Genomic DNA, 26,357 nt, shown 5'->3' with positions numbered 1-26,357 from the left:
TTCATACGCAGTTTGCCTCATCGCCAGCAGGAGGCGACAACGCTACCACTTAGATCCCTGACTAGTATTTTTTCTCACTACCACTGTTTTATTTTTTGTATATTTTGAAAAATTAGGATTTTATAGCAAAATGTCCAACAATGAAGCAACTCTGATGAAAGAAGGGCATCATACAACACGTGGCCTCTCTTACGACGGCCGTGTCACCATGACAACAGCGAATACGTGACGTCATTCCCAAGCGTCGCCGCCCGTTGGTCGGCTGTTGGCGACTTAAAAGACTCGCGGCGCCCGGTTTCCACGACGACAACTTGAGACAAAACTTCCCCCCGGGCTTCCTCCGAACCTTCCGCGGCTCGACCCGACCCGAGTCTTCGCCAAACGGCCGTCGGGCAACCATGGTGCGGTCACTCGGCTCCAAAGAAGGGAAGTCTTTCCTTAAAATGGCTATTTAGTTAATGTCGACGGAAAATGGCTCCACCTGCACCTGCTTCCTCCTCCCCTCCCCGTCCGGCTTCGTATAACCGGACTTGCTAACCCTTCTAAAGAACTAAACAGCCACAAAAGCAACAAACAACCTGGCGACGCTAAAGTATCATTTTCATTTACGTGGAGAGAGTTTAAAAATAAATAAATAAAAACGCTAGCTGAATGTAGCATCGCCGCTTCCAGTGAAACGAAACCACATCCGCTTAGAGTCTACTTTTTCAGCTAGAAAATTGTGAAAGTCTATTAAAAATGAGCAAAAGTGTTAAATCCGCCAGCATGCCTGAAGTGGAGGAACACATTTCTACGAAATACGACATCAAGAAAAGACTTGGAAAAGGGGTAAGTAACTGTACATTTTTTTTAATACGCAGGTCACATGAAAGCACCATCGATGTTAAAGTATACGTTTTTTCGCCAAAACGGTTTACCTGTCACTTCCGCTTTAACCCTTCAAAATACAGTCGTTTAACTTGGCTGCCCTTGACGGCGCCGGATGTCCAATCCCTTTTGAAGGGGAAGAGAATGAGCGAAGGATGAACATTCACAGGCAGTTGTCCCAGTTTAGATGAATTGGACATCTATTAAATCAGACTTGTTGTAAATATGGCAAAAATGTTAACTCTTTTCAACAGGTTTAAAGATGGAAACGTATGAATAATTGTGATCACGATTGTTTTGGCAGGCGTACGGCATCGTTTGGAAAGCGGTGGACAGACAAACGGGTGAGATTGTGGCTGTCAAAAAGATTTTTGACGCCTTCACGAATAAGACTGATGCTCAGGTGGGTTTTTTCCCCCAGGATTTTCTGATATACGACACCAGAAATGAGCAGCGAATCATTAGAAATCATTAGCAGACTTAATTTATAGTGCTTTAGTGTCTTGTGTTGTCACCTAATGATTGTTTTTTTTTCCTCTTTTTTTAGCGGACATTTCGAGAAGTCATGTTCCTTCAGGTAAATGCCCCTGGTTTATTTGGCTTGCTATCTCACAATTAACCCCATGAATGTTCATTTAATAACTATACACCAAAATTTGATGACAGTTTGTTGTTGTTTGTGCGCAGGAATTTGGCGATCATCCCAACGTGGTCAAACTCCAAAATGTCATCAGAGCCCAAAACGACAAAGATATTTATCTGATTTTTGAGTACATGGGTGTGTTGCGACCATTTATTCCAAGCAAGTATCCTGTTTTGAATTTGTTTACTGAATTTGTTTTGTTTTGTTTGCTGTTGTTACAGATAGCGACTTGCATGCCGTCATAAAAAAAGGAACGCTGCTGAAAGACATCCATAAGCGTTATGTCATGTACCAGCTGCTCAAAGCGGTCAAATATCTGCACTCGGGCAACGTTATCCACCGTGACCAAAAGGTATGTGCAAGGTGATAGATGTCCAATTCGTTAGGACTGGGAGGTTCGCATAGGCTTGACTACATTGAGGATACGCACAAATAGTTGCCGACAATAATTGATAATCAAGTTTGTTGGCAATAAATTTCACCCTTTGGCTCCCTAATGCAATTTTTTTTACAATTAAAAAGGTTTCATGACTGGCCTAGCGTTTTGAATTTAGTGCATGTCCCTACAACCTGTAGAAAATAAAAATAATGTTTAGAGTGAGTTAGATGGCGCCCCCCTGTCGGCATCTTGAAGAATGCATCGCCTGCAAAACAGCTGTTTGAATGTAAACAAAAATCGAGTGCAGACGATTATTTTACTGAACTTTTTTTTCTGAAGCATAAAGCCTCTTAGAATCGGGCAGCCAAAGGGTTAATTATCATTTTTAGTTGTTGACGTGTTTTTTTAATCCCTATTTTAGCCTTCCAACGTTCTGGTGGACTCTGACTGCGTGGTTAAACTGTGCGACTTCGGCTTGGCCCGATCCCTAACGCAAGACCAGGAGGACAGATGTAACCCGGCCCTGACGGAATACGTGGCCACCAGGTGGTACCGAGCTCCGGAGATCCTGCTGGGCTCCTCCAGGTACGACATACGTCAACTCCCGAAAAGAAAAATAGAACTGCCAAATGTCAAAAAACTATGTATATACGTATCTATAAATAGAGATTAATATTAGCTAATTTTCTAATGTTTTTCAAATAGTTTCCTTTTTTTTCAACAGGTGTCGTTGAAAAGGTTCAACGACACGTGTTGGAAAAAAAGGAAACTATTTGGAGTGAGCACGCTACTTAACTTTCAAAATACAACTGAACGTTTTGACAACGTGCACAACTTATTACATGACGTTGCATTTTGAAATGAATCATTATGGTAAGTTAAAATGGCCAGCCCAAAACACAACATTTCAACAGTTGACATTTTCATGCAAATTGCTCTAAAAGCCATTATCTTGTTTGTTTATTTTTTTGTGGTTTTGGTAAAGATCGGCATAGTTAAACGAGGGAAATGGTAGTATTTGGCAGCTCTGTTAAAAGCACTGACGTGATTCAAAAACGCGATGATTGGTGATGGAAAGGTACACCAAAGGCGTCGACATGTGGAGCTTGGGTTGCATCTTGGGAGAAATGCTGCTAGGAAAAACCTTATTCCCCGGAACGTCCACCATGAATCAGATCGAGAAGATCATGAGCGCCATTCCGCACCCGTGTCCGGAAGGTACTAACTTGGCGTACGAGAGACTTCCCTCATTCAATATGTCCATAATCATGTTATTTCTTGGGCAGACGTCCTCGCCCTCAAGTCTGAGATCGGCTCGTCGGTCATCCAGAGGATGTTACTGAGGTCTGGACACTTTGTTTTTTTCTCCTGCTTGTCTGGATTCCTACCCTATATTTAGTTAATCCCCTTATGAACCCCCGCAAGGCCTCAATTACTGGTGGAGGATCTCCTGAAGGCTTCCGCGCCCCCCGACGCCGTGGACCTCGTGAAGCGTCTGCTGGTTTTCAACCCCGACAAGCGGTTGACGGCGGAAAAAGCTCTGCAGCATCCTTATGTCGCCAGGTACTAACAAGCCATGTGAGGGATTCATTTCTACTAACATGGTCGCTCGCCACTCAATTAAATGGAAGGGAAATCCACTATTGATAACTTCCTTTGTAATTCACAGCAGGAGGGTTGAACGCCACGCCATCGGATGGCTATCTTCAACAATGACACTAAAAGCGTTATTTATTTTTATTTTTTTCAAGGTTCCACAATCCGGGCAAGGAACCGTCTCTCCACCACGACGTGGTACTACCACTGGATGACGACGTGCGGTTATCTGTGGAGCAGTACCGCAATAAACTATACGAGGTACAAACTAACTGCTTTGACTGTAAGTTTTTGAGTGGGATAAGCACTTTTCTGCTCCTTCAGATGATCCGAGAACGAAAAAGCCACCAAGGCCTGCTCCGACTCATTCACCCCAAAGAAGAGGTCACCGGGAAAGTCAGCAACAAGGAGAGAGGGGACGAAAAACAGGGTGGAAAAATGGAAGGAAGTCCGAAAGAAGCGGGCGACCCAACGCCGCGTCCGCCCGGCGACAAGGTGGACCAATCGGAGAACGCTCACCTGGGGAAATGCACTTACAATCCAATTACTCACGCTCCGAGTAAGTGCGACGTCGACCGTCAACCTGGATGAGATGAAATCTGAAATTTTTATTTTTTTGTCCCTTAATCCAGATGGTTTTGTTTACTCTGCTGGTACCAGATCGGCAATGCAGACTTGCGGAAGTGACACTCTGTCGCCAACAGAAAGCGGCAGAGAAAACACAGTAAGCGCAATTTGCACATCAGTGTTGAATACGTGCCACCAGTAGTACGTGGGCTCCCTCTAGTGGTATGCAGTAGCTTGAGTGACAATGTTTTATTTTATTTTATGGAATTAATGATCTTAATATCAGTAACTACCATTAAAGTAATGTTACTCGTTCAACTCTTTCAATGGCATTGACGATTATAGACGTCCAATCTTGTGGTGTCCAATCATCCTCCTGTGAGTTGAAATGGTAGACGTCCAATCCATTTTAACTGGGAGGGTGGCAGCCGAACGAACGGTCAAAGCGACAATCAAAATGAATCGGATTTCTGGCACCAATCAATCAGTGGCCTCAACCTTCCCTATCATACCCTAGTTTATCCTGTCCTTTTTGCGACTTCTTGGTTTTTAATAAAATCTCCTTTTTATCTTCCCTTTCCAAAGTCCATGGACCAGATTATCCAGCGCGGTCGTTCCGCGCCGCCGCACCCCAAACGTGCCTTCTCCCTATCACTAACCCAAACTCAGAACAACCCTTTAGTACGTAAGACCCACTCACCGCCGGGACTGTGCGTCGCTAACGCAAACCAGGTGAGGCAGCTAGCATTTTTGGCTCATGATTGTGGACTTGGCTGACATTTTTGGGGGGGTCATTTTTACGCAGAACCAGCTCTCCAGCTCGCAAGGATGCGACGCTCGGCCGGCGCCGAGATTCAGCAAGAAAGTCTTCCAGAATAACTGCAATGTGTCGGCAGCAGGCGACCCGCGCGCTAAACTTGGCAGCTACTGCCAAGCGTACGGAACGATTGCCAAGTCGCAGCTGGACGACCTCCTCCAGGGCAACCAGTAGCTCGTCCCGCAACGGATGGAAAAAAAGATCAAGATGTCGGTCTCAAGTGTTTTTTTTTGCGACAAAATGTTTCAAAAGGGCTTTGGAAGTTTCTGTTTCTGAGAAGACAAGTCATTTTCTTGGGATTTCACAAGAAGAATAGTAGACAATTTCTTGTTATTAAGCTTTAACTAAAAAAAGAGGACAATCTAATGGGAATTTTATGAGAACAGTTTTTAAAATTAAATTAAATTATAGCATGCAGGCTAAGTACTGCTAATAGCCCTTGACATATTGGCTGAATATTAATAAAGGTCATAGTTTGAACCAGACATATGATTTGGAATTAGTAGGAGTTAACCCGTCATTGGGGACTCATTTAACTCATCGGCTGTAATTGACAGCCTCCCAGTCAGAATGAACTGGGCGTCTAATGGACAACTTATTGATTTACAAATTTATGATTGTCCAAATTGTCCTGCTTTGAGCATTGTAATGATACTGTGTTCTTGGTGAACATTTTATTAAAAAAATGCACTTTTTCTTTTCAAATGTGAAGTGGGCATATCTTGTATTTGTGTAATTATATAATTGAAATCAAAACAAGAAAAAATAATTGACAAATATTGAACTATTGCTACCTAAAATGCTTTACCACAAAGAATACAATATAAATAAAAAAATAACAATTCAGGTTATTTTTTAAATGAAGAAATGTCGTTTGAATTTTTTTAAATTGAAAAAAACATTTGGGTTCCTCAAATTCCTGTCCTGTTCTGTTGACCATAGAAAATAGTAATTCATTAGAAAAGACGAACAATTATAAAATGTAATGGAAATATTAATTTAAAAAGCACGCATCTTTTTGGTTTGAGATAAACCTCGTGAGCAAAAAACTGGTTTCAAATATGTAACATTTTGATGACGCCACACTGGCCGAGGTTACATGACGACGCCGTGCGATGACGTCATCGACTGACCCACTTGACGCTGAGGCTCCGCTGTCGCACCGCTCCTACGACGTCGAGACACTGACGAAATTACCCCAAATTACTCAAATAAAACAACACGTGTCTCTGACGAACATTCTAGAAGGGGACAAGAAGAATTGAATCAACGAAACACAAATAAGTAAGTCGCATCATTCACGAGTGGCGAATTTCTAGCCGTTATTTATTGACAGCTGCTAGCTGAGCCACTAGCCTTGCGCCTTGTCTATTTTTTTTGCGAGGCCGAAATCAAAATGAACGACGTCACTGTCGAACGTGTTGCATAAAAACGACTTTTAAATGATATTATATTCGAAAACGTCTTTGCCTTGCGGGCAAAGATAACGGGAACGTCGTTGTCGTCACTGTTAGCTAACGACGTTTGCTAACTAGTCCGGTTAAGTATTCGTCGACGTCCGTGACCAATTGGTCGTAAATATTAATTATAATATGATTTATTATTTAGCTTCTTTTAGTTCGGTGACGGTTGGACGTGTGTCGCAGGTACGCCCGCTGCGGGTGCACCATTTTGGGATGTTTTGCTTTCGGTTCTCGTGATGACGCAGAAAAGAGCCAAGGTGCTGCTTTTTTGTTTACATCTAAGTTTACTTTTCAATCGAATTCTTTTTTCCCTAAAAATATTTTTTAGTCGTGAAATTTTAGTTAATTTAATGAAAATGCACGCCCCACCCCCATGTTTAACCCTTTCATAGACAGAAAAGTTGAGTTTACCCTTTGTTGGGGTAGTGACTACTTTTGGTCATTTACAAAAATGTTTTATTAGTAATGTATTCATTTTAAGCAGTTGTATTTTTTAATAATCAAATTAAGTTTACAAAATGTTAATAAAAACTAAATATACATGCTGGTTACAGCCCCACGTAACACCTTAAAATTGACTTTTCCCCCCCATGATGGATTGGATAACTTTATTCATCCCGTATTCGGGAAATTTCATTGTGACAGTATCTTAAAAAAATCATAATTTGTGATTGGAAGGGTGAAATGTCAATATTTTTCAAATTATTAAACAACACAAACAAATTAAACAGTATGACTTTGTAACTCTTGTGGTAAAGTTCAAAGCATTTACAATACAACCAAGCAGGCAATTATAGTAAAGGTTTCGGTCAAATAATTGACCATAAATGTCATTGATTACACAGTTTGTACTATAGCGGTTTGTCCGTCTCTAAATTCCTTTCCTTGTAGTACATTCAGTGGAAATTGAATTTTTAAGCTCTCAGCTGTGGCTAACCAGACCTATAATTGATTCCATCAAAACCATTTTATAATGGTGATTTCACAAGCAGTCATGTGACAATGAACTTTAACATGTGTTTTTTTTCTCCAAGCGTTTCTGATGGGAATCCGTTTTAATGACCTCAGCACGGCCGTCTTTTAACACGTGTTGCTCAGGCATGCACACGGACAATGCGCTGGACCAATAACTCAATTGCAGTCCCCTCCCCCACCCGTCACGGTGGACTTGATCCACATAAGCGAAGCATCTCCGCTAAGAGGATTAGAAATGGACGTGTCGGCCGGAAAGCTGCGGAAACTCCCCGCTTGAATAAAAAAAAAAAAAACAACTCCCTCTGAGTCATAGTGGTCGAACATCAGATATGTTGTCTAGGTAATATCATTCGACCAGTTAGCTTTTACTACCATGCAGCTAATGTGATAATGGAAACTCTGACAACTTCTAGGGCGGGTGCTTTAGTCTTGTTTTAAAGAAGCTAATTTAGGTTAAATTTTGGTGACGTGTTTGTCTTTGCCGTTGTGTTGCACAGGTTGCTCCTGAGCGGCCCCACCGCAACATGTCGAAGGACAAGAGTGGCTACCCCGGAATCGGGGAGTCCAACCCGCTCCACAATAACATATACGGACCCCCGCAGCCGGGCTTCGGCCTGCCGCCGCCTAACTACAGTCAAGCCCCTGGGGGGCCGTACCCGCCCGCCGCCGGTTACGGCCAGCCGGGCTTCCCGCAACAGGGCTTCGCCCCAGGGCCGTACCCGCAGATGCCTTACCCGCAGATGCCCTACCCGCAGGGGCCTTACCCCCAGGCTCCCTACCAGCAACCGGGGCAGCCGGGCTTTCCTGTGGATCCCTCCGGTGAGCCAAAAAAAATGTTTTAAGCTGTGGAAAATGATTCATTTGTGATTAAAAAAAAATCTAACTGATTAATTGTTAATCTCAATCAATGAAGATGTCAAATTCCTTTGTGATTCATTTGTCCCATCGGTGAAACGATCAATTCTAATTCCGCCGATGTCTTGGTTCCCCAGCACCAGGCGAGAGCCCCGGTTACCACGGCGACATCCCTCCCACTTACTACGACAACGAGGACTTCACCAACTCGGGCTTTGAGGACAAGAGCATCCGGCAGGCCTTCATCAGAAAAGTACAGCGAGACAAAAAAGGAGCCGGTGCATAGCAGACAGATTTCAAGAAGGAGCTTGTTGTTGTTGTTGTTCTCCTCGAGGTGTTCTTGGTCCTCACCGTGCAGCTGCTGGTCACCTTCTCCTTCGTGGCCGTGTTCACCTTCGTGGACGAAGCCAAAGTGTTTGTGCGGCGCAACCCGTGGACCTACTACATCTCCTACGTGGTCTTCCTCGTCTCTCTCATCGTGCTCAGCTGTTGCGGGGAATTCCGACGCAAGCACCCTTGGAACTTGGTGGCGCTGGTAAAGAAAAATATTGGTGACAAAAATAGATGTTGAGTCTTTAATTAAAGGACCGTTTTTTTTTCCTCCTTCCATCTACTAGGCCATTCTGACCTTGAGCCTCTCCTACATGGTGGGAATGATCGCCAGCTTCTACGACACCGACACTGTCATCATGGCCGTGGGCATCACTGCCGTAGTTTGCTTCACCGTGGTCCTCTTCTCGCTACAGGTCAAGACCAAAAAAAGACAAAAAAGACTTCATGTGGTCTTTATGCACTTTGAAAAATGTTAAAATAATCAGTATTTTCTTTTAAGCTTTTTTTTTCTTTTCTTTTTCATTTGGATTTCTTGAATTTTCATTTCATGGCCCGTTTCTTTTTCTTCTCTAGAGCAAATACGACTTCACTTCCTGCCAAGGCGTGCTCTTCGTGTGCCTGATCGTCCTCCTGCTCTTCGGAATCCTCTGCATGTTCATCCGCCACAAGATCTTGCACATCGTCTACGCCTCGCTGGGTGCCCTGCTGTTCACTTGCGTGAGTTTTCGCTCCATAAACCAAATTGTTTTAAAAAAACTCACCCAACGGAGCCCCTTCGATTCTCTCGGTTTTCTTCCCAGTTCTTGGCCGTGGACACTCAGCTTCTCCTGGGCAACAAGAAGCTGTCTCTGAGTCCCGAGGAGTACGTCTTCGCCGCCCTCAACCTCTACACGGACATCATCAATATTTTCCTCTACATCCTGGCCATTGTGGGACGCTCCCGCGAATGAATGTTGGCCTTTTGGGGGATGCCTTCCTTTTGTTGTCTTTCCACCCCCTCTCCCTTCATTGTGTTTGATTTAACAAACTTTGATTTTGCCAGTCTCGCTTTTAACACTCCTTCCCGTGCTTCTACTAACACAAAATGGCGTCCGGCGGATGACCTGAAAGACGACGTGATTTTTAATCACATTGGTGTTGGGCACGGAAGGCTGGAAGTATTCTTCCTACTCTAAACTGCATGGCAATGGCAGAAAAATACATAATTTCTTGAGATGTATCTTGTTAGTCCCCGCTGTAAATAATTCCATCGACCGCCGTACGCCAATTCCACTTGGGGAGGTGTTCCTTTAAAAGGGCAGGGGTGTCCCAAATTAGAACCAAGCAATCATTTAAATCATAGATTCCCATTGACGGCGCTAGTTGTTAGACAAAACTTGGATTTAGTGTGTTTATTTTTTTGCTAGTCACTGCTTCAAAAGCGGCCATTTTAGGTGCATTTTGGGCCACTTTGCTTAAAGGAAACTATAACAATAGCTAATAATGCAGGCCTTTTTGTTGAGAAAATTCAGCCCTTAAAATTAGGTTGCATATAGGAAAATGTCGCGATCAATACTAACAGCCATTGACCGTGGTGGGGCGAATGAACAAATTTGGCAGATTTGCGACACCCCTGCTTTGACTTATGTATGAGAACAATGTAGGAAAACAAGCTCTCATCTGTACTACCCCTTTTTTATCCTACTGTCTGGTCACTGGCATGAAATGTTTTTTTTTAAGTGCTGTATTTCATGTGTCCATCAGATATTGCCGCTCCACATTTGAAGTTTTTGGGTCATTACCACTAATGCAGACGCAATAGCTGAATGCTGGATTTGAGGACAAATGCATGGTAATTTATTTATTTATTGAGCTAAAATTAGTCTACAGTTGAGTTCTGAACTCAGAACTGGAATATATCAACACTGGATACAAAGAAGGTACCACTGCTGTATTTAGTCATCTTGAATTTGATTCCTCATCCCCAAGCATGGCCTGTTGCATGTGCTTTGTCGGCACTGGGTGAAGTTTTTGGGAGTATCTCGGCGGGTTTGTTGTTTGGCAAAGATGTTTGTATTGAACTTGATGTGTAAGTGTACATAGGAGTACTTTGACGTGTATAGGCCAGCTTCTCGTTTTCATTCAATTCAAGTGGAAACGCATTCCTCACGGCTTTACATTAAACATACCATGTGAAACGTGTAATATGTGAGTTTTGTCCCCCTGTCTTAAACAAAGTGTGGTAGAATACAGTCACAATACAAAGACAAATCCGTATTAATGCCTATATTGACGGTAATGTGCATGTTAGAGTGGTCACGTGACCTGCAGCGACTTGGGAGTAAACAGGTGATAACTGATTGGCCAGGCTGGCACCTGCAATACCGTGTTTAATTACTACAAGCTTTAACCTGTATTACAAACTTTTGTAAAAATGTACTGTAAAATTTAGCTCTTAATTTCGGACTACAAAGCCTTCTGTCTTGGTTTTCGTGTCGTTTTCAGGACATATTGTCGCCTAATCTTCAAAACGCCAACAAACGAATTCATTTAAAGACACATTTCCAACATTTTCAGCAGACTTCATTTCTTGGTTCTAAAATAAAACAGGCGGTATGGAAGGTAGGTGGATCTATATATGATTAACTTTGGGAACATTTTAAAATTCGTCGTCAGTTGCTAATATTTTGATGACAAACGTTATGCTAATGATATTGATAGTAATATGATACGATGCTAGCATTGACCGTAATTTGTTGATTAAAGAAACGTGAGTTCCATTCGCATACAAATTGCGTGAAATGCGTGTGTTTTAAATGACTTACTGGCCGATTTAAGTCTAATTTCACACGTATAAGAGCGAAATTCGGTTTTTATTGCTGTCTAGGCTAACTTGCAAAAGTTAGCTTGTCGCTCTGTAGCACTGCGTTAACGTGTTCGCTGTCTCATAACCGGCTAATATCTCCAGTTGAATAAAACATACGTATTATCATGAAATACGTTTCTTTATATCATCGGTCAATAAATAGTTTTTTGAAGTTATTATGGATGATTACGTTTTTATTATTATTGTCATCGTCCTGTATCGTATTATATTGTAACGGGATTCAACATGGAAGACATCAATGGTATTAAACCAGGCGAACTTGTCTAAATTCCGTTTAAAGTCAAATTTGATTGATTTTATGATGAGAAAAAAAACGAAAATTGTTATCTGTGATTATCCACTAGGTGAAGGCATACATGAACCCAAAATTGAGCAGTTGAGAAGCAAACTCATCAGGCTGCAACAAGGTAACCGCACGTTTGTTCACATGTTGTATTAAATAAATTGTTATTTAATCATACAATTAAATGTTCATCAAAATTGTCATGTATTTTTGCATTGTGAACGTAAAGTTTAGACTCAGCAGTGACACCTTGTGGATGCAATTACAACAACGTTAACCTGTTGGCTCATTTTTATTTAGAGCGAATTTCTGTGAGTGAGAAAATTTAAAAAGGCATTGCGGAACTAGAAATGAATGAACTAGAAAAAATAATATATAAAAAATGAAGTAACAGTAGTACATAATTGTGTTTATTGGGTGTAATGGTTTTATTTTTTCTGGTTCGTTGTTTCTATGATGGCAGGAGTGTTTTCTGGTCGCTCATTTCCGTTTCCGGTTTACATGTTCTATCGTTGCGTCTTTATTTTTCGAAACGACGTATACATAATGCTTACATTACCAGCTATTATTATTTATTAAGTTAAAACAATAATAAAATAAAACATAGTTTGAAAACATTCCCTGTTTATTGTTTTGCTGCGTTATATTCGAGTACTCCAATAGGAAAGCTTGCTTGTCATGACATCATGGCCATATTTGCATAGTGTTTTCGTTTAAATCATAAAATAGCACGTTTTATATTTTCCCTTTGTTTATTTCACTTCTCTCACTTTGAGCACGTGATTTTCAGGAAAGGAGAAAGTTAGGTTAGCTAACTAATGAGTGTAACCGTTAAACCGTAAGTTACGTGGCTGTTACTAGAATTCAATGTCGAAACTTTAACTAACATTCAGCATCTTCAGTAAGGATAATCCTTACCTGTTACTCCACCAGGAGTATCAGAGCATGATGAATGGAGAGAAATGAGATATGATTAGTATCTCCCTCTAAAGGGATTGACACCCCTTTGGAGCCATTCTGAGATAATTGTTAAAACAGCATTTAATTTTAAGCTAGTCCTTAAAGTCAGCAAATTCTCAATGTATATGCCGGACTTCTTAACTCTCTGTACATCGTCAAAAAATGACGCTAAATGGCTACAGTAAAGTGAATGAGTGACTGTGTCTTATCCATTTAGCTACTTCATAGTTTGTTGCAAACCTATGTTGTTGATTCTGTTAAAAAATTCTGATGCCAGATGGCTGCCATTTTCTACACCGTGACTATTCCCATGAACATTTAGTCTTATATACGTTATACTATATCATTTGTGGTTGCAATGGGTTCTTATGTTCAAACGCAAAATGTTTTTGTGTTCTCAAAAGTTAAAGATAACCTGGAAGGGGAAATTATGGAGAAGAAATTACTCTCTGAATGTCTACAGAAGGAGCTTGCTGCATGTAAGAGTAATCCCTACTTTTTCAGTGTATCTGTATCATTTCGGCATGTGCAAATCCACAGTTCAACTATGTTCATTGGGAAGAATCTTGTACAGTACGTAAAAAGTCACTTTTGTTGTTTCAGTGGAAACTGAGGCCTACGAACTGGAGGTGGTGCATCAAGAGAACAAAAGTACCGTAAAATTGTAGTCATTTTCAGTTCTGAAAGTATTTCAATGATTGTGCCAATTCAACAATTTGTCTTCTTCCCTCAAGGATTGATGCAGAAATTGGAATTCCGTTCCGAGGAATCCGAGCGCGAGTGCCTCAGGTAAAATGTTTAACCCAAACCGGAGGAACCACATGCCTCAAAGTCCTCATTAAGTTGTTCCATTTTCCATTTTGAACATGAACATTTGTTACCTTCACAATAGGTGGCAATAATTCAGCAGTATATTGTTCAAAACAAGACAATGTTTTATTAAAATGACCTCCTGTCCAATTTAGACTTGCCGAGCAGAACAGAAACACCAAAGAACTTCTGGAACAGTACCGGTGCGAAATCCAGGAGTTTAAGCTCAAGAGTCGCAAACTACGGTGTGCCCAATCATTCTTTTTTTATTCATTCTAATTTGTTTATGACTAGTAGAAGTGTTCAAATTCATTGAAACGTTTAAAAATAGACAATCAGCTGATTTGTTTTTTCATGAATTGGCCTTGGTCTCTGAAATTCTCATGTTTGGAGTATATGAGTACAAATCTGAGATTTATTTTCTTGTTCCTAATGTATACATTTTTAAACTTTATAAACTACAGGATGAAGTTTGAGAATCAGCTGGTTCAACTGATTGGGCAGCACAAGCTACTGTATTCTACTATTGTAAGTTGACACATTTTTTTCCACAATATTATATGTAGTTGGCAACTGTATTCTCTTATTATTTCATTTCCAGAAAGATTCCGAGGAGCAAAACTAAAGCAGAGCATTGAGCCAAGGTAAAATAACATCATTTTTCGTTCCCATACACGCACGTATTTTTTTCTTTCCGTGCCATTAACTCTTATTCCGTCGCTTTTTTTTGCAGAATGTGAGACATTAGCTCAACTGTTGGCATACACCGCAAGGACTATAAGCTCACATTTTTCATTTCATACATTGGAAGGAAAAAATGAGGTAAAAAAAATACATTTTCCTCTGTTTTGTGTTCGAATAACACGTTTCAACACTATATTTAACATGTGAAATGTTTTAATATAGTAGTGTTCATGTTCCGTCAAGTTGCAACTCTTGTATTTGTGAATGTGTGACAATATCCTTGCATTTTTTTTTTTTATTACGTTAATATGGGACAGGGTATCAAACTTGCCTTCTAGGGGCCAAATGTGGCAATATTTTTCGGACCGTATTTGACAACCGACTGTAGTGTTATTGTAAAGTAAATAAACACATTTAAATAAAACCAATTAATTGCAATTCAAAATCTATTATGTAATTTTTTGAATCCACATCCATTGTCCCTGAAAGAGCTTTAATAAGAATATTTTCAGCATACTTCAAGAACATTGTTAAAAATACTAATTGAACATGTATTCAAATTTTATTTAAAAAAAAAAACACAAATATGAACACCAGGCACTTTTATACTAACTACAGTGTGACGAGTACTTGTTAATTAAAACAGCCAGCCAATTAATTCTTTCCAATATGTACAATCCCGCGTACAAAACTGCAATAAAGAAAAATAAAAGACGAGGCGAAATCTTTGGTTTACGACTGATTTGTCGTCAAGGGTGACATTCAAAATTTCATGTCAGCAAAATGTTGAACATGGCATTTTTCCAGTTTACTGTTGAAGCTGTAAACATGTTTATGTACATTAAATAACAAGTTCAAAACACAAAAAAATCCTGCAAGTTGACTACAGACTCCAAGTTAGACCAAAAAATAAATCCCCTTCTTACGTCAAAATGACCTTATTTGAAATAGGAAAAGCTAGAAAAACATTTAGAAACCAAATGTACAATAAAATGTCCAGGCCCTCCCAGTTCATTTCTACCGTCAATGGTTCAAATAGACAAAACAGCAAGGTTTTTAATGATGTCTTCCTCCTAATATTCCTGTTTTATATTGACTTGGCACACAAAAGCCACATATTCCCAGTGTAAAAACCACATAAAAGTCAAAGAAAGTAATTAATTTTGTTACTGAATGGCAGGCATAACTTTTTTTGGGTCATTATTTCAACGTGTTCTTCTAACTTTCACTTTCAGTCAAAACTCCTTTCCCACTATATTTCTTTCCTTCCTTCTTTCCACTTCCAGTCGCCTTTTACGGTAAAAGTAGTCCCAGTGTTTGGCAAACGGGCGCCGTTGCACTCCCGTTGATTGTGTATTTTGGTTGCATTTTTTTTTCCATGATGTCGTTTCAAGCTTTCTTTTGGGATTTAAAAAAAAATAGAGAGAGAAAATCCAGCAAGGGAGGTCGCTATGTTGGAGCAAACTTTTATTTAGTGTCATTGGCATGTTTCTCGTGGTCTTTTTCTGTTATCCAAGGGTATTCCCCATCTGTTAAAAGAACAAAAGGTTAGGTAACATACTTGGTGTATCACATTTTAGAAAATTTTAGAAATTCAATTTTAATTGTTATTGGTAGTTTAAGCGGAGAAAAAAAAATGCAATCCGAATTTCCATGTTAATTCAGTAGCATTAGCATAATTATAGTACCCCTTTACTTAAGGTCATGAATACAAAAACAGGTCCGACTTTGTGATGAAGTCAAATGAAGGCTTGACCGGAAGTTTCGTCGAAAGACATTTGGTCCCCGGACGTTTGGTCCCCGGACGTTTCGTCGACCGGACGTTTGGTAGAACGGACGTTTGGTCGAACGGACGTTCGGTCGAACGGACGTTTGGTCGAACGGACGTTTGGTAGAAAGGACGTTTGGTCACCGGGTTCGCTCGCTGTCAAATTATGACAGAGAGTTTACTGTTGATATTTTGATATTAGATATTTATATATTAAACTCACTCTTTCTCTCTCTCTCTCTCATGATTATAATTTTGAGAGCTGGTTTCAACAGTAACAACCCGGCGACCAAACGTCCGTTCTACCAAACGTCCGGTCGACCAAACGTCCGGTCGACGAAACATCCGAGTACCAAATGAAGTTGTACTGACAATAATTTAATAAATTAAAGCCCACAGACGACATTTTAGTTTTGGCTATCGTATGGGTAATTCTGTTTTACTAACTACTTGAATCAAATCATAAGCTTATTGCTAAAACTGCTAGCAGGTCGAAAAAGTAGGGATGAGTACTTGTTTATTAAATCAAGCCAAAATACACAATAGTCTTTCCACGGGAACTTCATTTGAGCTTTTTATAAACTGGCATTTCAACGTTTCAGTACTTTTCTAAAGTCTATTTGAACGAGGTCAAATTGGGCTCACTTTTAAAGGCTATTGTGCTGGAAATTCCCCCGAAGTTCAGCATCCTTTTTTTGTGAGGAGGGTCTATCTCCTGGCCCTCAATGGCGCAAGTGTCATCGTTGTAGCGGTAAACTACCTCAAAACGGCTGTAGACCTTCTTCTCTTTCCTGAGGCTCTCTATCCTCTTCAGGAGTCCTTCTCTCTCCTGGACCACTCCTTGGGGTCGCGGCAGGCGGTTCTTCTTGGCAGCCAAGTCCTCCTTGGCCTCGCGCTCCCCGTCGGCCTCCTCTCGCTTTTTCTGACTGTTGGCCGAGATCTGCTCCAGGATGACCTTGGTGTCGTCGCGGAGGTTGCTGCTGAACAGCACCGAGTTGCCCGACGCTTGATAGCGCGTCGAGCCCGACGTGCCGTGCGCCGTCCTGTGATTGGCGGAGGCGGCGGCGGCGGTCTGCTCGCCGGCGGCCGATCCCGATGACTGCTCCTTGCCTTGTTTTTTGTTATAATCTTCCACCAACTCCTTCACGGTGCTCATGCCGCCCCGGTCTTCTCCCGAGGACTTCTTTTCTTTATCCTTGGGGACCAGGAGTACCTTCAACCTCTGAGTCTGCCTCTTCAGGAAGTCCAGCGTCTTGCCGTCGCCCGAGGCGTTGACGGACGTGCCGGATCCCGTGACTTTGTCTTTGGACTCCTCGTGCGGCAAAACGGAGGAACTGTAAGAACGGCTCTTCTTCAGCTCGCTCTTCTCGGAGTCCGTGGCGTCGCTCAGGAGCTCCTCGCCGCAGGAGACGCGACGAGGGTTGGGGCCTTTCAGCTTGAGGAGGTCTCGTTTGAAGATCTTGGGGGACGGGAGCGGTTTGAGAGACTTGAAGATGTCTTTCTTTTGACCTTCTGGGGAGTTCTCCTCCCTGAGGGCTTCCGGGGGTTTTGTGACGCTCACAAAAGGCTTGGGGGAGAGGAGAGACGGTTTGGAGGATGGAAACGAAGTCCGCCGATTGAGTTCGGACGGCTTCGCCGCCGCACCCGCTTTCCCCGTCGGATCGGCTAAAGCGTCGGGGTGGGAATCGGGCTGGGAATGGTCCGGTGTCTTCTCCGCCGATTCTTGGACTTTCAGCGACGCCTCGGTCGCTGCCTTGGATGCTTTTCGCTTAGCGGCCAAGTCCTGGAAATACTGCAGTCGACTGGCGGGGTCGTTGATGTTCAGAGTTGTCGATGTGGCAGTGCTGGACTTGCTGTCTTTTGAATTGGACTCCACCTGCGCTTGAGATTTAGGGGGTTCCGCTTTCCCTTCTCTTATGTCCATCAGTGGAGTTTCTGGCTCCTTGGCGTCCTCGCCATTGTCTTTGTCCTTGCTCAGTTCCTCGGCCGTCTTTTTCCACTCGAAAGGATCTCTCGACAAAGACCTCCTCTTCTCCAGGATCTGGGCTACGATGGAAGGCTTGCGGTCATCGTCCGCCTCTGTTTTTTGGTCACCGGCGGCGCCGCTGTGCATTTCCGCTTTGGAAGATGCGAAAATTAGAGACGAGCGCAGGCGGGAGCTTCTTTGAAGTAGCGGGTTGATGCGCGATCGGAAAGAGTCGTGTTTGGAAATGAAGCGATCCGAAGGCTCTTTGGCCTCTTTGTCCTCTTTTGCATAACCCCACTTATCCTCTCTTTCCGTCTCCTCGCTTTTGTCGGGTAAATCCCTGCCGGAGGAATCCTTGCCGTCTCTCACCGGTTTTCCAAAACGTGGCTTTTGGAAATCCACTCTGGAACCGTCCCCGCTTTCCTGAGGGTCTTCAAATGCGTCGGGACCCAGGGGTTGATTCAGACCTTCTTCTCCGCCTTCCTCGTACGTGCTCAGGTACGAGTGGATCCTCCAGTTCCGCAATCCGTGGCGGACGCTGGCGTCCTGGTCGTGTTCTTGATCCGGATGCTTGCGTAGGGACTTCTTGTCCACCGGGTGAGGCTGCGTGGGGGAGCTCTGGCAAGCGTACGCCTGACCGATGGTCGGCCTCTTATGAGCGCCGCTTCCCTCGTATCTTCCGGCCACGGGGGGCCCGTGAATACCGTCGGGCATGGTCAGATCTTCGCAAGAAAGATGCGCATAGCCTCTTCCGTAGTTTCCCTGGTGGAGCTCTAAATCGGAGCGGAACGAACTGGTGTCGGAAAACTGGTCCACTGCTAAATGGGGAGGACGGTTCCTGTCGTAGTGCCCGTGGCCGGAATCTGGTCCCGGCCCTTCGCTGTAGTGATGGTGCCTGTCAATGGAATGCATGCGAGTTTAATGAGAGTTTGTGGGCGGACCTAAGTTGAAATCGCAGTACTATACCTGTGGAAGTCGGTCTCGTCGAGGTTGTTCATGACTCTGTGCTTCATGAAGTGCCTGGAAGACATGTAGTTGTCCTGAGTTCCTTCGGCGTAACTGTGCCTCTTGAAGCTGCTCATGTCCATCTGTCTAGACACGATGGAGCGACCCTGCTCCAAGTAAGACTGCTGCATTCGAAACTGCTGCTGGGAATACTTCCCCATCATAATCCCCGCCCCGGGCTCCATGGTGTGACGAAAGGGGTCGTTTCTTCGGAAAGAAAGGGCCGGGTTGCGGTCCTGGTCTCCGTACGGGAAGCCGGAGGGGATCTCCGGCGTTCTCCGGAAGCCCAAGGGGTTCCTCAGGGACTGGGTCCGCTTCAGACCCAACTGTCTGCTCAAGTAACCGCCCGCATCCGGGAGCGCGAGCGCCCCATCCGACGGGTCGAGCACCAGAGGCTCCGATTGCGCGTAGAGGATGCGGAACTCCTCGTCGAAGGTGGCCACCAGCTCTCCCAGGAAAAGATGGGCCATGCAGCGGTGGATCTTCTCGTAAGACCACATGAAACTGCGGAGAAACGACCGAGCAGAGTTGTCTTTGAATGTAAAGTCAAGAGAGGAATCTGAGAGGAATCTATCCAAACTCACCTGTAACTGCCACTGAGAACGGCCCTGCAGTCGGCCAATAGGAATCGATCTTTCATTTGGCCCTTGAAGGATTTTCCTGTTCGGGATTGGTACGTTAGTCCCGCCACGGTCCTGACACGCATCATCTGTAACGTTCAAAACAAGTCAGGTTTCATGTTTTTGGAGGCGGCTTACTCAAATGTTTGACACGTAATAAAAGAATGACCTGAATTAAGTCCAGGTTGACCTTGCAGTTATTCACCATCGACACAAAGCTGTGCGCTTCTTGCTCATCCAGAAGAATATAAACGGGAATGTGACGCCCCGTCGCGTCCAAGAGGTCGGCGAAAATGTCCACGTCGGTGAACGTGTCCATCACCACCGCGATCACCTACGGATCGTATTCAAAATGTTAATACTAGTTTGACAAATTTAAGCTCCCGACTTGTTGGGAAGAAAAAAATCTCACAACACGCTAAGAGTCCGCCGCCAGACGACGACGGACGGAAAGGGCGCGGCGGCAAATGATAATCAGTGCAATTATCCTAGCCGAAAGATTAGCATCACCCAAACATGCACATGAGTCAGCAATGATTTCACAGTTCAATATGGGTGATAAAGATAGGTTACGACGTATTGATTTACAAACTACTGTATGTTTCCACGCACGTACTGATTGCTGGATTACGTTGAATGCTTTGAGCTACTTGTCTGCTTCAGGGGAATTTAGCCAAAGAAAACTGGATCTGCACGTTTTTGTGTTGTTTGTTTTTGTTAACCTGGCGCGCATTCTTGATGAGTCTCCTGGCCTGCTCCTTGATGCTCGGCATGTTGGGTTCCGACGGGTTGACCAGAGTGGTGACCTCCGTGGGGCCGACGAAGCTGTTCTGGATCAGCGGCCATCCCAAGTCCAGGCCCGGGGCCACTTGATCCGACTGCATGGGCCAGTAGGTGTCGGAGGAACCCTCCACGTCGTGCCCCGCCTCAGGGTACCTGAGATCGGGGACGCTGTGGGCGTGGGTGGGCTCCTGGATGGTGGATTTAATGTGCTCGATTTCCGATGGCGCCAGAAAGCTAACCACGTCCGCGCCCTGGAGGAACTCATAATAGCCCTGTTGGGAGAAGAACCGTGAAATCAACGCATAGTTCACATTTAAACAAAAAAAATGCTTGCTTCAAAGATCCCCCCTTTTTACCGGTAAATCATTTTCTATCAGTGCATCAATGGCAAGTCGGTAGTCCTCCCTGTAGTGCGGTGGCAAGTAGTTTGGGTCCAAAGGGTTTTCTCCAATAGATGAACTTTGAGAGCGGTGTGTCATGTTTGGACTTGGGAGTGGGAGTCAATGTCAAGCTCCTTGGTGACGAATGAGAAATTCTACAACAAAAAGCAGGAGAAAGACAGGTCAAGTCATTGTTGGGTCTGCTAAGTACAGAGCCAAAAGTGAATATATTAGCAGTGGCAAAGGTGTGCGCAGGTGTATACACAGGTTCTCTTGCTAAGATCATCACAGAGTCAACTTGTCACAGCCGCTAAAACGGCAAGGCGAGGAGGAGCTAGCATCACGAATGCGTTGCGTAAATGGGAGCTTGTTAGTGAAAACTAAAGTACAGGGGCCAAATCCAGCCCACCACATCATTGTGAAAGTAATCTTGACTTCAAGTCTCTTTTTTAACACATTCTTGCATGTGTATTTGTGCACCAGTATCGTTTGCGTCTGAGATTTAGCCGTATATCTTTGTATTTTCTCAATATTTGTATACTTGTGTTTTATTTTGTTGCTTGTAGTTGAAACTTGCAGTTATTCAAGTAGCAACCTGCAGCCATCTCCCGTTTCTGCGAATTGCCATTCTTTGGGATGCTGCAAAAGTCACGTTTGTCCTACAATACGCAATCCTATTCAGCGACTTGTTGCAGCGTGCGCTTTTCCGCTGTGTGGCCACGTCACCACGGAAACGTACAGTGGGTCAAACTATGTCGGGAGGCTGATTGTCAGCGTGTCCTCTTTATTTAGGAAGCCACTGTTTTTTTTTGTTCCAACTTAATGAGCTTGAAACCTTTCACCAATGTTGTCTCGACCTAAAGGAAGGCAGGGAGAGCCCAGTTAGTCACCAGGTAGCTCTTTTTGTTTCTTCTGGGCCATGAGTCATCTGCTAACAAAATGGCCGACCTGACTTCCCTTCTCATTCCTAACATTTGGATCTGCGTCTTTGTGGTCTGCCCCTCTTTTAGAAAGTTCCACAGCAGCCCAGTAACAATGTCGGGCATACGTGTTGCTTCTTATGGAATCTTTTCGCAAACCCTGATGTCTTTTGACGAGATCCAGCTGCCTCGGGCTTTTTCTATCTTGCTGAATCGGCATGTTGGAGTGATGAAATTGACACGTGTTGAGAAATAATAATGCGCTGTACAGGCCACGGTTTTCCAAAGTAAGCCCGATGGAGAAGCTTCCGCGGAAAGAAGAAGCCACCACGGGCGGTTCCGTTAAAGCCGAGCCGCCCAACTGGCGTTTTCAAACAAAAACGGGCGGCGTGCTTTGTTTTGACAGCAAAATCAAACTGTTGAAAGTCACACAGAGATTGGGATCAAATGAAGGGACAGACAAAGACACGAAAGCCGTGGCATGCTATTTTTAAAGGCGACTGATCATACGGTAGTTCGTAAATCACTAAATGACTAAATCCTTGTTAAAACGTCAATTTGGGTCAAGGTTAAATTGAAGGTCGGAACTTGTAAGAACGTGTTATTGCGCTCTCGCTCTTCCCTGTCGTACACGAGTCATTCCTAGCCTTCTTTGCCAATGTCTATCAGCATCAGTCGACGACACTGAATGAGTTACAGAAAAGTCAATACAAGTACAAGCCACATTCTTTTAAATCATACTATTGTTGGCATAAGTTCATCCAGGTTAACTCTTATTTTTGGTCATTAAAAAATACCCTAACCTCATAAAGACCACAAGGACAGACAACCATTGGGCAATAATTATAATGTTCTCATATACAATAATGTAATGTGATATAATGATTGTTTTATCAATGTATTTACTAAAACTACAATCAGCGATATATTGTATTTAAATTGTATTTCATCAGGTTGACTCGTTGGTGGAAATAACAAGCACTTCACATTTTGACCATTGCTCAATTTGAATGGAAACAACGCTAGTTTGTTAGCATTTTTAACCTCCGAAACATCGTTTTCAGGCGTTCGACGCTTCTAAACGCAATGTTGAGACGAGCTTATTGACGGAATTCCTCTCTTTGATGCAGTGGCTCCTTCAAAACGAGCAAATTTCCATCCGCTGCAGCCCGACTGACATATTCCCTCGATCGCAATCCGCCTCGCCCACCCGTGCCAATCGGGCATACCTGGCGTTCATTTAGCGAGATAATTCATCGCGGGGAGGAATACCTGAGAACAGGTTGGGAGGGACGAGCCAGTTTACGCCGGCTGGCCGGCGCTAACGCGCTGGGACAGACAGGCGAGTGCAAACAAGGCGACGTCGTTGGTCACACACCGGCGGAGTTGTCGAATGACACAAAAAGCTCGGCCGGACGTCTAGTTCGGCAAGTCCGCAGTTTAGTTTGTTTCCGGCTGCATTACTCGACGACAGACGGACAGACGAACGAACTCTTTGCGCTCGCTTGATTTTTCTTTTGTTTGCTGCCGCCTGCCAAAATTCTGCTTATGAATCAAATGGGCCAATTATCATACTTTCATGCCCTTCCACATAAATGGGAACAGCAACTAAGTACATGGTTACAATCTTGATCTCATTTTATTGTCTTAGTCAAGACTTTAAATAGCAAAACTTTCTGTCATGTTACATTTTTGTTACATCATCGGCAATCTTTGACTTCATCTAGATCTTTTGTAAAATTCCGCCTTCCCATTATCGTACCACTTTTCCATTAGTGCTAAAATATTGGGTTGAGTTCTTTGATGGCGTTTTTCCTAAAAATGGTTTCATTCAAAGCTGGAATGTCGTCCTTGTGGTTTCCATTCATCACTGGGAAATTTTTCATAAAAGCCACCAGCTTCTCAGGACTAGAATGCACGCATATACGGAATGAAACCCCTTGCTACCCAAACAAAGACCACATCTATAAAAAGAAAAATTTGGCGCACATTACCCACGTTCCCCCCTTGTAATTACACACACTGGCCCAGTGTTTTCCAAGTGAGTGACTCACGGAGAAAACACGGGCTACCCGATTTGAATTAACTTTTTTTTTTATAACTGCCGAGCAAATACGATACGTGCAATAAAGAGAAAGGAGCGGTTTCAAAGTCCACAGGCGGGGACGGCTCGACTTAAATGGGGCACACCTTTTAAAACTATCCTGTCTATTTCCATTTCCATTGTCGAGTAGGGGTGTCAAACTTGGGGGCCACTTTGGGCTGCTGTGATGAAGTACTTAAAGTCATTGACATTTTTCACTGCAAATTCACTTTTTGAGCCTTTCTTTAAAAAAGAATTAAGAAAAAAAATGAAATAATAACACTAATTAATCAGTATATATACTAAACAATTCTATTTGTTTTAAATTGAGTTATTGTAAATCCTTGTTTTATTTTTTCAATACATTATAAAGGGGAAATTATATTTTTTCAAATGTATTTTTATAAAAAAAGGGATTATTCTTTTGTATCTATTCAATTTTATTTGTATTTTTCCTTCCAAAAACAACCAAATAGAAAATTGTCAAATGTTCTTTTTAAAATGTTATTTTAAAGAATTAATCTGTAATTGTCTGACATATCTGTCTTTCTCGATTGGCCATGGAAGATAAAATTATTTATTTAAAGGGAAAAAAACACAAAGTCTGCACTTTGGGGGACCACACAAACTGATCTTTGGGCCAGATCCGGCCCGGGGCCTTCAGTTTGACAGTTGCGCATATTAAAGCTTTTTTCCTCTTTTTTTTTTGTTCTGACTAACTCCATTCACAATAACATACTAACCAAACACATAGAAAAATACAGAACTCAGAAAAGAATGTGCCTTTTGGGGGCATTAGTAGAGAAGAGAAGTGAATGTGAAGTCAAGTCAGGAAGTAAATTGAATAGAGTGACTGTACCGACCGACTTGGATCTTTTGTCCAACTTGGTCTCGCCTTCCATTTACCTCCAAAGTGGGAAACGGGCGCTTCTTCTTTATTTCCGCATTTACAATGGGGAAAATGTTAGAGAAAGAATGAAAAACAAAACAAACAAACAAAAACTCCTCCTCCAAATCCTTCTCTGCAGGCAGGCGAAGCGAACCCAGGCCAGGCTCCAGGCTCCAGGCGCGGGTGCGCGGGTGGGCTCGAGTGGGCTCGAGTGCTGCGCTCGTGTCCGTCTGAGGGCGCCCTCGGGGCCGCCGCCACTGCAGCGAATGAGGAAGGAGCGACCGGGAGGGACTCCTCGCAGACTTCTCGCAGGCTTCTCTTCGATTTTCCTCTCTTCTCCGCTCTCCGGCCCAAAAGACTCCGCCCAGAGATGTCGTTTCCCCGGGGGATGACTTTCGGAGGCTCCCTCTGGTAGCTTCGCCCCTGGTGGCCATGTGAGTACTGCAGTTTGTTCCCCGCTCCCACCCACACACATTCAAAAATGGCCGCTTGCTATTGATTATAAAACTTGCTGAAAACTTCAATTTATGAGTGTTTATCCTCTTGTGCTATGATTAGTATTCTAATTTGTGTCATTTATGTTGAGCGTTTGAGTTGAAATGCCACAACTAAAAAGCTTGTAAGTAAAATATTAGTCCCCAAAAGTACAAATTGTTGGTCCTGAACTCGATTACTGGAAAAAAAATATATACAGTAATCCCTCGAATTCCGTGGGTAATGTAGACCAAACACGCGCGTGATAATCGAAAAACCGCCAAGTCTACTATAAAGTATATACTGTATTACCTATTCAGGGTGTACCCCGCCTACTTCTTGTAATTAGTTGTGATGGGCTCCAGCACCCCCTGCCACCTGTGTGAGGATAAGCGAGTGAATGAATGGATAAATTAACCATTCAAATTCCTTGATTAACATCAAAATTTGACAGATTAATATATGATTCTCTCATGTACTCCCAACAATTATGTCTTAATGCCCTAGTTTAAAAAAAAGAATTCAAATGATTGCTTTCCTAATCACTTTAAATTTGTTGTTTTTGTAAAATGAGGTTTGACCGGTTTTTAATTCCCATTTTAAGTCCCCACCAGAATATTTGAAGTCATCACAATATGACGTTTAGTATACTACATGACCTTTGATTGTGTATTCCTGTCTGTTGGTTACCAATAGATTTTTTTTTATAATACTCATTAATACGTACTTAGCTTGCTTTGTTGATAAGTTAGTGATAACTGCATCACGTGAATAATGACTCACGTTACTGATTCAATCAGTTGTTTTCATAAACTTCTGTTTAATCAATGCTAGCATAAACTTGTTTTTAGTCAACCTGTTTGAAAATGTTTAGCTTTTTGCTTCATTTATTATAAAACAACCAACATCTTTGAAATGCACTTTTGCCAAAATGTGATTGGAGCACGTCCTTCTCCGACCAACACACGAGCGAGCGAGCGCACAATCAGTTAAGCGCTTTCCCAACTTTATCGCTCTTATACGACACTTTTGAACACGCCTCGTTCCCCGTTCACGCGGGATAGTGACGCGCTGTTTCTCAAGGGCGCGCCGCCTATTGAAATGTCTTTCTGGTAGCCTCCAGTTCGGCGCCCAGGTTATGAAAGGCTTTACCGCAGCGACGTATGGCACCGAGGAAGGTGACGGGAAAGAGAGCGGAGACGCCAAACGTGTACATAGACAAACGGAGAGGCGCAGGCAGGGCAGGGCGCGGTCGCTGGATGGAATGCGCTGCAGGCATCTGGCCACACCCTCTCTCTCCCGCCCGCCATAGTGCCTCCACTGAGTCACCGGCTCAACCAGTATGTGTGCAAGTACGGGCTGGAAGGCCAA

The 26,357-nt window shown here is 43.2% G+C and overlaps 4 protein-coding genes and 1 non-coding gene across 8 annotated transcripts; 4 read left to right on the top strand and 1 right to left on the bottom strand.

Moving 5' to 3' along the window:
- The first annotated feature begins 241 nt into the window (after positions 1 to 241).
- Positions 242 to 5,574, top strand: mapk15 (mitogen-activated protein kinase 15). Its single transcript, XM_077591104.1, has 14 exons — positions 242 to 828; positions 1,172 to 1,270; positions 1,415 to 1,444; positions 1,555 to 1,645; positions 1,732 to 1,862; positions 2,311 to 2,474; positions 2,968 to 3,107; positions 3,176 to 3,233; positions 3,315 to 3,452; positions 3,641 to 3,746; positions 3,810 to 4,044; positions 4,118 to 4,209; positions 4,638 to 4,784; positions 4,858 to 5,574. The coding sequence occupies exons 1-14, from the start codon at positions 739 to 741 to the stop codon at positions 5,041 to 5,043; spliced, it is 1,707 nt and encodes a 568-aa protein (XP_077447230.1). The 5' UTR covers positions 242 to 738; the 3' UTR covers positions 5,044 to 5,574.
- Positions 5,575 to 5,977: 403 nt separating this feature from the next.
- Positions 5,978 to 10,679, top strand: grinaa (glutamate receptor, ionotropic, N-methyl D-aspartate-associated protein 1a (glutamate binding)). Its single transcript, XM_077590289.1, has 7 exons — positions 5,978 to 6,153; positions 7,805 to 8,126; positions 8,300 to 8,415; positions 8,497 to 8,697; positions 8,780 to 8,908; positions 9,069 to 9,212; positions 9,296 to 10,679. The coding sequence occupies exons 2-7, from the start codon at positions 7,832 to 7,834 to the stop codon at positions 9,443 to 9,445; spliced, it is 1,035 nt and encodes a 344-aa protein (XP_077446415.1). The 5' UTR covers positions 5,978 to 6,153; positions 7,805 to 7,831; the 3' UTR covers positions 9,446 to 10,679.
- Positions 10,680 to 10,817: 138 nt separating this feature from the next.
- LOC144066885 (synaptonemal complex central element protein 1) lies at positions 10,818 to 24,936 on the top strand. Of its 2 annotated transcripts, XR_013297766.1 has the most exons (10): positions 10,818 to 11,096; positions 11,706 to 11,768; positions 13,009 to 13,083; positions 13,208 to 13,255; positions 13,339 to 13,393; positions 13,570 to 13,659; positions 13,879 to 13,942; positions 14,016 to 14,058; positions 14,148 to 14,236; positions 24,652 to 24,936. XR_013297766.1 is itself a non-coding variant. In XM_077590290.1 (9 exons), exons 1-8 carry the CDS (start codon positions 11,090 to 11,092, stop codon positions 14,037 to 14,039), a joined length of 426 nt encoding a protein of 141 aa, XP_077446416.1. In that variant the 5' UTR covers positions 10,819 to 11,089; the 3' UTR covers positions 14,040 to 14,058; positions 14,148 to 14,603. The 2 variants fall into 2 exon arrangements, 1 of the variants encoding a protein (XP_077446416.1); XM_077590290.1 differs by lacking the exon at positions 24,652 to 24,936 and having other exon boundaries at positions 10,819 to 11,096; positions 14,148 to 14,603.
- Positions 12,540 to 12,666, top strand: LOC144067580 (U8 small nucleolar RNA). The gene has a single exon (XR_013297989.1). It is a non-coding gene; the product is annotated as a U8 small nucleolar RNA (small nucleolar RNA).
- Positions 14,575 to 24,891, bottom strand: fam83hb (family with sequence similarity 83 member Hb). 3 transcript variants are annotated; one of them, XM_077590287.1, is made up of 8 exons: positions 24,483 to 24,891; positions 20,597 to 20,775; positions 20,180 to 20,512; positions 19,627 to 19,791; positions 19,422 to 19,546; positions 18,799 to 19,341; positions 16,627 to 18,727; positions 14,575 to 15,627 (listed from the first exon to the last, which is right to left on the bottom strand). In XM_077590287.1, the coding sequence occupies exons 2-8, from the start codon at positions 20,717 to 20,719 to the stop codon at positions 15,607 to 15,609; spliced, it is 3,411 nt and encodes a 1,136-aa protein (XP_077446413.1). In that variant the 5' UTR covers positions 20,720 to 20,775; positions 24,483 to 24,891; the 3' UTR covers positions 14,575 to 15,606. The 3 variants fall into 3 exon arrangements, with proteins under 3 accessions (XP_077446413.1, XP_077446412.1, XP_077446411.1); XM_077590286.1 differs by having other exon boundaries at positions 24,487 to 24,891; XM_077590285.1 differs by having other exon boundaries at positions 24,530 to 24,891.
- Positions 24,937 to 26,357: the final 1,421 nt, after the last annotated feature.

Source organism: Stigmatopora argus, chromosome 21 (genome assembly GCF_051989625.1).
Source record: "Stigmatopora argus isolate UIUO_Sarg chromosome 21, RoL_Sarg_1.0, whole genome shotgun sequence".
NCBI classification, from domain to species: Eukaryota; Metazoa; Chordata; class Actinopteri; order Syngnathiformes; family Syngnathidae; genus Stigmatopora; species Stigmatopora argus.
The sequence above is the reverse complement of the archived record's forward strand: the minus strand, read 5'-3'. Positions and strand labels throughout refer to the sequence as shown.